The sequence below is a fragment of the Terrapene carolina genome, unplaced genomic scaffold (assembly GCF_002925995.2).
Source record: "Terrapene carolina triunguis isolate 2854851 unplaced genomic scaffold, T_m_triunguis-2.0 Scaffold42, whole genome shotgun sequence".
Lineage (NCBI taxonomy): Eukaryota > Metazoa > Chordata > Testudines > Emydidae > Terrapene > Terrapene triunguis.
Window position 1 is genome coordinate 31058912 of NW_020664393.1, and position 12643 is coordinate 31071554.

The 12643-nt window shown below is 37.9% G+C and overlaps 1 protein-coding gene across 25 annotated transcripts in view; it reads right to left on the reverse strand.

Annotated features, from left to right (window-relative positions):
• The window catches only part of RIMS1 (regulating synaptic membrane exocytosis 1), a 484827-nt gene that overhangs the window by 166402 nt on the left and 305782 nt on the right, over positions 1 to 12643 (reverse strand). For 17 of the 25 annotated variants that reach the window (XM_026654643.1, XM_026654646.1, XM_026654688.1 and 14 more), the window contains 3 exons: positions 8889 to 9045; positions 6610 to 6735; positions 1205 to 1267 (listed from right to left, as the gene is read on the reverse strand). In XM_026654643.1, the coding sequence (XP_026510428.1) occupies positions 1205 to 1267; positions 6610 to 6735; positions 8889 to 9045 (346 nt within the window). Of the gene's footprint in view, positions 1 to 1204; positions 1268 to 6605; positions 6736 to 8888; positions 9046 to 12643 lie in introns of all 25 variants that reach the window. The other 8 variants (XM_026654756.1, XM_026654729.1, XM_026654716.1 and 5 more) reach the window with 4 other exon arrangements.

Below are 12643 nucleotides of genomic sequence, written 5' to 3' on the forward strand. Positions count from 1 at the left end.
ATTAATTCAGATGTTACAAGCCCTGATCCTACAAATATTTAATTATATGTTTAACTTAAACACATAAGCAGTTCCATTACTTCACTGAAGGTCCGTCTCCCTACAGAATAATTTAAACTTGGGGCTCAGCCCCACACTAGTGCTGTGTCCTTTCTTCTTGAGTGCTGTAGGACCTACTGGAGCCTGGAGTCAATGCGGAGTATTGCAGTCTCTGGGATTTGGAGTCCTCACAGAATATAGCGCATTTATCAATTCAAAGGTGGGAAATGCCCTAGCAGGGCCCAGCACAGACAAAGCCAAAACTAAAATTCTAAATGGAAGGTAAGAAACAATGGATACATCTACTCTGCAAAAACCAACCAACCAACCACACAGACCACATCAGCAAGTTTCAAAGCCTGGATTTACAGACTTGGCTCCACAGACTTGGGCTTGCAGGGCTCATGCTACATTACAAAAATAGCAGAATCGACATTCCCACTCGGGCTGGAGCTCAAGCTCTGAGACCCACCGACTTGCTAGGTTTCAGAGCCTAAGCAGAAACATCTATGCTGCTAATTGTAGTGCCATAGTGCAAGCCATGTGAGCCCAAGTCTGTAGACCTGGGCACTAAGACTTGCTGTCACTGGTATTTTTTTTGCAGTGTAGACATACCCAAGTGAGAGTTATAAGGTGAAGCACAATGATATGCAACCTTTGTTTATCTAGTCATGTGATCTTCTGAGGAATTTTCTTCAAGTTTGTTGTCAAAACACAAGAAGTATTGATTAATTTTACATAATAACAAAGGAAAGAAATCAAACAACCATAAAAAATCCAAAAAAAAGAGAAACTTTATAAAACCACAATAATACTGCCGTGCATTTGAAAATCAGGCCTTTTCTGACTAGACAGGTAATCTACCACAAAATTATATGCTGCAAAAATATCTGTATTATTTAATTTCAAATGTGACTGTTGACACTTATTTTACCACTAGGCTTTCAACTACTCTAATCATAACTATCAAAGTAAACAAACACATGTAAAAATCTTGATCAGTTCTTTTTAAAAAAGAAATAATAAATGACAATTCAGCTACGTGTTAAGAAAACAGTGTCCATTACTTACTGTAATATTAATAAAGCTAAAGGAAATGATTGGGCTAGTGAAGTACACAGAAACTATCCATAAGAAATCATGGTTATTGAATTCCTGTATTTACCTGGTGGTATGTAGGCACTCTGCACTTCTTCCTCGTTTTGCTCTGGGCAGCATAAGAAGCTCACTGCACAGACAGGATGGATGGTGAGTGAAACAGATATAAATATGAAGCATTAGATGACATGAGTTATGCAAATGATATGCAAATGAAAACGTAAAAAAAAGAAACCAGAAAGCTCACACTGAGATAGCTGTCTTGATAGTGTTCAAACCAAAACAAATTACAATGCTGCTCTAAAATGTAAGCAATAAAGTACCTATGACAACTATATATTCAGATAATACTTTTAAGTGGACATCTAATTTTGTCTTTTTTTTTTTTAAATTTTGAAGTTACTTTAGAGATTTTAATATTAAAAATTGACAGGATTCTTTATCAAATTACATTGCTATGGCAATCTTCTAGTTCTTGAAGTAGGTATTTATTAAAATATGGCAGCATGATAATAAAAATAGAATTATAGAACCTCCATTTTTTTGAACGCAGACAAGACTGTGTGTGTGCTAAGGGGTGGTGGGGTAGTTTTATGCTCTAGTGAATACAGTGTAAGGAGCATCAACTCATCATTTTGGTGAAAAGAAAAATATTTGTCCACTAAAATATAAAGTTTATACAAATGTAAATTCTGATCTAAAGCTTTTTGATTACAATATTTTGTTATACATCCCCTTACAGAAATAGAAAATGTGTTAGTCAGTTATCAAAATCTCCTTTCTAACCATTTCTATTTTACAGTCTACTTATTCCATTATTGCAACCAGCAGTATATTACAAGAGCCAAGTGCTACAGCCAACAATATAGCTACTGTAAATTAATCATTTCTATCTTTAATAAACATGATTGTGATAACAGTATGTCCCTTTGGTGATTTTTGTGAGTATCTGCACTTCAGTGGAAATCACAAAGAGAAGTCCCAGAATCTCCTTATTGTTATTGACACCAAAGTGAAGCTAAAGTTCATGAAGATGCATCATTAAAAAAGAATCAAAGAATCATATGAAGTACTATGGTAACAGAGAGAGAAAAGATATAAAAATTATGCAAGGTGGCAAAATGATCAATTACTTTCATGCTTCATATCGTCATTAAACTATAAATTTCACTATGGAAACTGGTATATCATAAGCAATATTTATGTAATATAATAAACCAGGGAAATCAAAATCACGGCTTGCAATCCACATGTGAGATTTAAATTTGCATCTGGAACTACAGGCCTGATTTTGATGCAACAAAATATGTTAAAGGTGAACTGAATTGTTTTTCTTAAAAGGAAAGAACAATAAAACTATTTAATATCTTATATCATTAGCAGAATTTATGTGTAGACTTCCAAATTACAAATAAATACAATATAATTTAAAACAAAGTAATTGAAAATAAAATTCCTCTTATTTCTTGTACACATAAAGGATTCTGTGTTTCTCTTGAAAGAGTTGAGGACATTACAAAAGCCAAAGCACTGTAAGGATGCAGGACCATCACAGCTTAGTTATCAGAGGGTATGTCTACACTGCGACTAGACGCCTGCAGCTGGCCTGTGCCAGCTGACTTGGGTTCACAGGGCTCGGGCTAAGGGGTTGTTTAATTGTGGTGTAGACATTCGGGCTCAGGACGCAGCCCAAACTCTGGGACCCTTCCACTTTGCAGGGTCCTAGAGCCTGGGCTCCAGCCTAAGCCTGAAGGTCTACACTGTAGTTAAAAAGCCCCTTAGCATGAGCCCCACAAGCCAGAGTTAGGGTCATGGGCCAGCTGCAGGTTTTTAACTGCAGTGTAGACAGACCCAGAGACAACATAAAATGTTATAGGAGAAACAATGAGAAGTCCTTGTGGCACCTTAGAGACTAACAAATTTATTTGGGCATAAGTTTTCATGGGCTATGATGAAGTGGGTTATAGCCCACAAAAGCTTATGCCTAAATAAATTTGTTAGTCTCTAGGGTGCCACAAGGACTCCTCGTTGTTTTTGCTGATACAGATTAACACGGCTACCCCCCTGAAACCTGTTATAGGAGATGCACTAATGAAATCTAGAGGCAGAAAGGGAAGTGAATTTGGATCGTAGGTCAACTCTTAAAGTTCTTGCTCAATATTTACTCTGTCTTCATTCAGTCAAAGTTTGCCTATCAAGGACCTCAAGATTTGGCCCATTGAAAATAGTGATATAAAACACACCCATGCATCGAATATAAAATAGCAAATACATATGGAATACAATTCTAATTATTTCCTCAAATTGAAAAATAAATCATACTGGTAAGGTATTAATATTCTCATAAGTAATGATGTTTTTGACACATTTACAGAAAAATGTATTCCTCTAGAAAAGATTTTTGAAAGAGATACTAGATTATGTATATGAACATGGAGATTACCACATCTTCTTTATAAACAAATGGATGGAATATAACACTGAGAGACCTATTTCACTGAGAATCAGATAATGATACCTGAATTCACAGCAGTCAGAATTATGACACCAGGCTAGATAGCTTTCCCCAGTAATTTTTTATTTAAAAAAAAATAGCAGCGCAGACAATCCCAGTTCTGTTGGAAATATATCACAACTTGTTGCTGAACAATCCTCCAGCTGGAATTTTATATGAGGTCATGATTCACTTTCCTAAATCTAAGGACTCTCTGTTATTGCTCCTTCATAATAATTTAAAAATAACATCTGAAATTCCTGAACAAAGATTATGAAGGTTATGACCAGGAATACCCAGTATTGATTTGGGTGCTACCATAATACAAATAAATAACTAGTAACAATTTGTATGGGTATGATCAGATGTAGTTAATAATTGTAGATTATTTCAGGCATAGGGATAGTAGGAACTTCTATGGATCTATCCATTCCTTTCCAGTGGATGTTATATTAGACAGATAGCAGCAGGTATGGATTTTGATGAGAACTTCTGTAAATGGGTGAACTTATTGCAAGAGCATATGAAATAAAGGTTCTTTAAATTCTTAATCTTCTTCCGTGGTAATAACTGCAACAGGCTCCCCCTTAAGACGCCTGTATTATTCATTGATAGGTTTGTGGTTCTCATGGGACCCGCCACTAGAGATAAATAAACAAGAGTTGTATAGTGCTTTCCGAAATGACTGCAGTGCACCTTAAGCAGGGGGAGGCGTTGTCCAGCTTGCCAGGGAAAGGGGAATAGTGCTTTATGGGGGTGGGGAATTGGGAGGGAGAGGGGCTCATAAACTGCTGCAAAAAGAGGAATGGGTCAGCGTGGTGATGCTGACTCATCGCCAGGTACCAGAAGGCCTGGGGAGTTGAATAGGGGCAAGCCTGGCAGGAGCAGCCCCTTTTCCCCAGACAAGCTAAGCGGCACCCACCTTCCCTCCCCTCCCCTTGAGGTGGCAAAATACCAGGTTTGGTCAGGACCTGCTGTGGGCATTGCACTAGCCGCTTCTTTCCAGGGGGGCTGGGAAGGAATTTTTCCCTCACCACCAGCTTGGCCTAGGTTGAGTGGAGGGGTTTTTCTCCTCACAGTGGGTTCAGGGAGGGCTTTGTTATGGTGAGTAGGAAAGGGAGTTAGGCTATGATGTTGCAACGCGTTATGTACAAGTGGGGCGGATGCCCAGGGCAGGTACTCCATAGGGAAGGGATACAGTGACCAGATAAATGGCTTTGTAAAGGACTTAAAAAGGAGGTGTTGGTTAAAGGAGGGGGAGAGGGAGGGAGCCAAACCCCCTATCCCTTATAGGGATATATACTGTATCCCTCATTGGAGGGGGGGAATGGTAAGGTCCCAGCAAGGGTTAGCTGGAGCACCTGGATGGAAAATGAATGGGGGCTGGAGGAAGCCTCTGGACAGCTATTGAATGAACATGGAGTTACCAGTATAGGTTTATCTGCCAGGTAGTCTCAGACATCTAATAATGAAGTTGTGGCCTGATTAAAACCATATCAAGTGTCTCCTGTCCTCCTTTTAGAATAGCTGGACAACAGAATTTTATTTAGGGGTGGGAGTGAAATGAGACTGTTGCAGCTGCTGTCTCTGGGAAAAGAAACTCCTGGCAGAGGTACAGGGGGCCCTCAGGATAGCAACCCCCCCCCCCATTTATCCATCAAAAGCTGGCTTCTCAAAGCAAGCGGAAGAGAATGGAAAACTCTCTTTCCCCAGTCAGAGTCCCACCCTAGCAGCACCCCTCCCTTGACTCTGCTCTGATGGCTTCTGCTTCAGACAGCATCAGAGCAGAACCCCAAAGCCCTTCCATCCAAGCAGGAAGGGACAAGATGATCCAAGAACACAGTTAGGATTTTTGCTTTTGACTGTGGGATATTTTTCATGTACTTTTATTGTCTAAATTTGCGCCTAGGAATATGAGTCACCCTTGAATGTCCCCCACTCCCTTTCAACCTCTACTTATGAGGAAGAATACTAAGGAAAATGTTCAATAAAAATATGTGAAAAATATGTATACTGAGTACATAACTACTTTACAATAAAGAATAAAATGAAACATACATATAAGGTGGAAAACACTGCAGTGTTAGCATCTTAACTGTAAAATTGATTTTTTTATGATTAAAAAGCATTTCAATTCACCTCTAAGAAGAAAATCAGTGGTACAATCCAACTTATACAATTCTGTACATATTTCTTGCCTACTTTTATTGTATGCCATGGTAAAACAATTCTCAAGAAATTAAAACTATCAACAACACGTATTAATGCCTAGATGTAAGTTATCTCATTTAAACTTTGAAAAGGCAAGATCATATACAAAACTGAATTAGGGATCACTGCAGAGGCCATTTGGTATTAAATTACTATGTTGCTTCAAAACCGGACAAAAGTTCCAGAAATATTTGCAGTTTTATTCCCTTGTCCCATTTCTCCACCCTACTACAGACGGCATTGTTAATAGTAGGCTTGAGGAATCATTTTAAAATAGTAACACCGGGACTGGTTTTGTCACCCTTACTCACACTGATAGGACTATTGACAAAGTAAGGGTAGCAAAATATAGGCCACTATGATTTAGCTATATGCCGTTTTCCCACAAAATAAGTAAGTGACCTACAAATATGAACAACCAGAGTCACCATTATGTTTCCAAGTACTGCACCAAAATTTGTTCCTATGATTTCTATGTATAAACAAGGCAAAATTCCTGGTTTATTCTTCCTTCCTCTTTTCATATTCTATGTTACAAAAATTATTTTCAGTATGACTATAGAACCTATTCCTTATCTGTTGCCTAATACTGATAAAAGCACCTTTTCTCTCCTAGTGTCATAATCATGATTGTTCTTGTCAGTTATGACCATTCCTTTCCCGTTTCCCATTAACCCAAATGCGCATTCAAACAAGTACATTCAAACACTAGCCAAAAAGACAAAGACACTTTTATACATGTTCATAAGTTTAAGTTGAAAACATACCTTTCGTGATCTGACAAATACTGACTATCCATGTCTCTGGACCTGCGATCAACTGGACTTCGGGAGGCATCATGGTGTCTAGTTGGAGAACGTGATCTTCTCATTTGATGAATTTCATCTAAACTCCTAGAAGTGTTTATATAATACATATTTGTATGATGGTTTTCTTCTCCCCATAGTTAACACAGTTTAACAGGTTACAAGGTTACAAGTTGCCTGCTGGAAAGTTTCTCCTTAATGTATGACTTTTCAAAAATATTAGCTCTTTGGGAAAAAACCCTCATTTAGCATGGGTAACAGTAATTTTTACCTTTTTTAGAATTAAATTCTTTGTGAACACAGAACTCAGCAATGTTAATGGGGGGCATGTTCCTGTATCTGGAGAATAGTTAGCAAGAATTCATTTTGAAGTTTATGGTTTTATAGTTTCATACCTAGGTTTCCAAAGGCAGAGTCCCGGGCTGTGGACCCTGGTCAGTGGAAAGTCCTTGCAGCAGAAAGAAGTGTCTGTGACTACCCTTCAGCAAGGGTTAGGGTGGGACAAGGTAGACCACAGGTAGTCTGCACTATCCCTAAAGTGTGTGGCACTGCATAGGAAGGGGCTGTGACTGTACATCTTCCGGAAGTTTCTGACCTGCTACGGAGTCTGACCTAAAAGTTCTCTTCCTATGGTGAAATTCCTGAGGGAAAGCAGCAGTGGAAATACCACTGATCACTTGAAGGGCTGATTCCTGCCTCCTCCTCCTCATTAGGGGCAATAACTGCCACTCTTATAGGAGGGACCAAGATGCAGCCCTCTGTGCCAGTGGGAGGAATCAAGCCATATGTTTATACTGAGTTTCATTGTTTTGCTGACAGACTGAAAGTTCCTGACTGTTTTTCCAAGAAGAACTCAAACTTTGTTTTCTAAAAGGGAAGTGAAAGGTTGTATGGCCTTTCAGCTAGGTGTGAGGAATAAAAAGAGGGATCGGCCTCATAGCCTGTGCTGTGGAGGAACACATTTCTTAAGTGCAACTCAGTCTCCCACTGTAAGGACAGGAAAGACTGGCTGGCACCTTTGCAGTTAGTTCACTTGGATGGGATGGAGAATCTAGTGCCACTCTGGATTAAGTAATTCTGGAGCCAGCATGTGATTGGCGCTGAAGAAAGTCTCTTATACTCATCTATGATCCAAGGGATGTTATCTGCAACACAAGCCTTGGCTACACTAGAACACGTATCCTTGTTACAGTAGCTGTCAGCATCAATACTACTATTATATTTATACAATCATATGAATAGGGCTCTATCATTTTTTTACCATCATGTCAAAATGCATGAGCCCTGTTTACACTAGTGGCTAGTACCAAGTATAACTGCAGTATTGCTAGCTGTTGCTCTATTGCAGGTACCAAGATTTCTAGTGTAGACACCTCCAGAGGACAGAGGAGTGAAAACTGAGAATGAGTGGATGAGGCTACAGGTTTCAAGAGAGGTTCAGAGAAGCTCCCTCTCCTCTCCCTTCCTCCATACAGAGGAATGAAGGAGGTTGGTCAAGTTTTGAGTCTACCAACCCTGGCAATGTCTACATCTGAAAATGTAAAGCACACAACACATTTTTATGAATGTAAAGCAGGAAAAAAACAAAAGAGATTCACTTATTCATTACATGTTGCCTACCAGAAGTTATACATACAGGAACTATATACTTAACTTTATAGCCAGTCTAAATGTTATCATTGTTCTCTGAAATATATCTTACGTTAAATATCATTTGGTATTTTATTGTTCTCTCTCTAACTAAACAAATCCCATAAAAAGAATCTTAGAATGTAATTTGTAGGAATTGGTAACTTCAGATTACTCTTACTTGCAAAATCAGTTCATTCATGGTTATTAATGGTATATTTTTATTTATTATTTATAGGACCCACAGTGGACTCACAAAAGGCACAGTCTCTACCTGAAAAAGCTTCCAATCTAAATTTTAGATACAACACAATGACCAAAATGATAAACAGTAGGGAGGATGTCAGGAAAGGAAAGATTAGGGTTACAGTATTGCAATTAACAAGGAAGTAACTTGATGGGTGCTTTACATAGAGGATTAAGGATGTGGTAGGCTTCAAACAATTTATATGCTTCAATATTAAACTAACACATGAAGAAAAAGTAATACACTGTGAAAAATAATGAAGAGTTCAATCAGATGAAAGTGACATAGAACCTCTGCTTGGTTACACAAATTTTGAATCACCAAAGTGTTTCAGTAACTAATGTTGCTAACTTGTGAACCCTACCTCTGTAATGGCACATTTGGTAAACGTGAACGGGTCCTGCCCTGATCATCACCACGGTGAGGAGATACAGATCGTGAACGATGATGTGTTGTTCTTTGCTGTTCTGGCACAGTTAACGTTGTAGATCTACTTTCTCTAGTATTAGATCTATAACCTACTGGTAAAAGTGCAACAAAATGATGTTAGACAGTAAGGATCTGGGTCTGCAGACATGCAGGTAATGGTTGGTCTTTCCAGGAAAGCACATCTAAATGATTACAAGATTTTCAAGTAGTCATTTAGCCTTTGTAAATCCTGAAATGTCATGCAGCCAGGATTAATTACTAGCATTACCTTTAAATGTAATGTGTGTATATGTATAGAGGCAGAGAAACTGAGAGGAGTTTGGGTGCATACTGGGATATCCCTGGAGAGGGGGGGCTTCAACAAGTCACCTGAATTGGGGGATATTACCTAAAATCTAATGCCTTAAGTATTACTGCTCACTGGAGGTCACTTCTTCAAGTGACATGGTAATTGTTCTACACTGTGAACCCCAACCCCATTCAGTGTTTGTTTTATGAAATCGAAGCAATTTAGGTTATTTTCATCTAAACTACTTGCCCACCATGAATGGGAGAAGCAGCTGGTAAGGTATAGAAGAGCATCCCTGAGATAAAGAGATGTCCCCCGAGCCAGTTTCAGCTGAGTTCTAAGTAAACCGGACCAGAGACACCCTTATTGCAACGAACATAAAAGTATTGACATTACATTAAACATAGTAATTGGATACCACAGATACTGTATAAGTAATTTTCCTGTGAATAATATGAGTGAACAGCAAATGGTTTGCTAAGTAAAATTTTTAAAAAATTGTTTAGAATTAAAAATAATTATCAGAATGTTTGTCCAATTTTAAAAATTGTTTTATCAACATTTCCAAACAAAAATACTTGAGCAGCAGCTTCTTGTTCATTTAACTATCAAGAGTAGTATTCAGCATATCATTTTTGTTCTTCTTCAATATTTACGTTATGGAAGTACCAAAATCCCCCCAAAGGACTGTGGATACCCTGCTATGCAATATACAAACCAAAGGTTCACAGAGTTTGCAATTTCATGCAACAATTGAGCACATGGCATACCTGATTGAATGCTTAGATTTTGGAGAAATCATTAGCTATGGCAAGGAACAATCTGAACTCCTGCTTTAGCAACAGAGTGGAAAGAGAAACTCCTTTTGAACAACTGTGTTATATTTTTTAAAAGTCAACACAGGTTCTGTATTCACATGATTCTGAGATGTTTAATATTACAAAAATGTGTAACGTACAAAGGTGGCAGCTCCCTTAAAACAACACTTTCCCCTATTCTGTAGTACTTTGGCATTGTTACTTCAACACCAAGAAACAATTAAAAATGGTAAGAATAACTTTAGCATAGAGCTTCATAATTACCATAACAACAACATAGTTGGTAATGTAACCACTGAGGTAGCAAAGGGACAAAGAGGGCTTGGAAGGAAAAAAATAAATTCAATTTTCTTACACATTATAGGCTAGATTATGCCATCCTTACTCATGCTGAGGAGCACCTTAATCCCAGTAGAGTCCTACTGTAGTCAATAGCACTGCTAAGGAAGCAAGATACTACTTACTCAGTGTGAGTAAGGCTGGCAGTATCCGGTCTTAAAAAATTTGGCAATGGGATTTCCAGGAAGAGATGTTGAACAAGCAAGTGTACATTCTAATCTGAATGAAGTGAAGTAGTTTGGGGTTTAGCGATAGTGTGAAATCCTGGCCTCATTAAAGATAATGAGAGTTTTCCCTCTGGATTCAGTGTAAGTTATCAACATAGAGGCAGGAGCTGATGTGTGACTAGATGAGCTTGCTCAATGAAAGGGCAGAATCCTGAAAGACTTAAGACAGAAAAGAAGGAGGAACTCCCAAGAGATAGAAAAATGAGACTGGAGAGATAGGAAGAGACCACAAAAGCAAGAATTTCTTCAAAGAGGGAGTGATCCATTATGTTAATGGCAGTCATTTAATGTCAGTTATCTATCTAGAAACTTTTAATGAACCTTATGGCCATCTGATATTGTATCTCTGCTAAATATATATTTGATTCCACGCACATGATATACTGTTTCAAAGCCTGGAATATATCATTTGTAAATCTCTTTTTTTAAAAAGAGCAAGTTAGGATAAAGCAACAAAATATGGGATCTTAATTGTTTTTCCTCACTTGTAGATTGTCTGATAGCAAGTTTCAAATGTTAACTTTGGATGCCATTAGAATTGCACCAAATCAGAGAATCAAATATTAAAAGATGGAAAGAGAAAAAAGAAAAGTGTAGCAAAAAGACTCACATCAGGACCATACCTTACACACACACATCCTTTAGCTTTTGTTTAATTATCTTGTTATCATTTCACAGATGTCTCCAACCCAATAGCCATCTGATACTGCATGTGTGAAAGTTATGTTCAAAAATAATTTGGGGACTTAGTTTCTCAGGCAATCTGAGATTGATGCATAACAATGACGATGTTTTCCACCCGCGGCAGCAGAGTTGAGTCTCACTTGCTGTTTAATTCTAACTTGTGTGTCTTAATATAAGTTTAGCATTGTACCTTCCTTTATCAGACCATAATTTTTTTTTTTTTTTCAAAATTTGCCCTTTCTTAAGAGCTCTGGCTGCATGCATAAATGCAGTAAAGCATGTAACTTCACATATATATCTACACACAGATTTCTTCCAGACAGAAACTAGAAGGAAACCAACTCTACAGTCTCTCTCACCCATATCTGACAAATGTCAAAGGAATTAAACATGTTATACACATTAAGTTTTGAAGGCCAGTTAACTTGGGCTCTGTCAGATCAGTTAGTAAAATGGGTTTGCATGAGCTGGTAGAACTAGTTTGGAAATGAGTTTCTTCCAACCAGCCTACTCACTTTAATTTAGCAACCGTTAGTATCAACTCAACTGTCATGGATGTCAGAGACTTCAAAAGCAGAGAGGTGGTCTCTGAGACAGCAAAGGCCCAAGTTACATATGGCTCATGAATTCTTCAAAGGTACAATGGGACACTTAGGCACCGAACTCCTAATGACTTTCAGTGGGACTTAGGCATCTAAGTGCTATTTGAGCCTTTGAAAATCTATTTCAATGAGTGCTGTTGTCATATACATTTTGAAAGACTGCTTTGTGGGATGGAAGATAGGTCATTGCAGATGGGGAATTGTTTCCCAGAATGAACTGGTAAGTGAAAAGCCCCATATAGTTTAAATAAGGAATAGTGCAGCCTTAGAGATGAGTAAGGGATTACACATGCCAATATCTGTACCCCCATCTGCAAAAGGAAAAAAAGTAATGTGAAAAAATGATGGAAATCATTTTATTTAAAATATTTTTCTATTTTATTTGATGAAAGAATGAAGAAAATCACTCCATTAAACATAATACTAGTGCTACGGATATTGGGACAAATTCTCTTCTTGATTACTCGGGCACAACCCTATTGAAGTACTATTGCTTTATATTGATGTAAATGAGAGCAGAGTTTAGCCCATTCAGCAATGCAGTGATATTTCACAAATATGGCAAAAATGCAATGAATAACTGCTATTTGTAGGTTATTTTAATCATAGATTAATAAGGAGAACTTTTCAAATACTACCATATTTTTAGTATGTTCAGTAACTTTCACAAGTAACTTTTACATAGAAAACCTGATTTAGCTTGGGTGGGTAAACAGCAACTCTTTACTAGT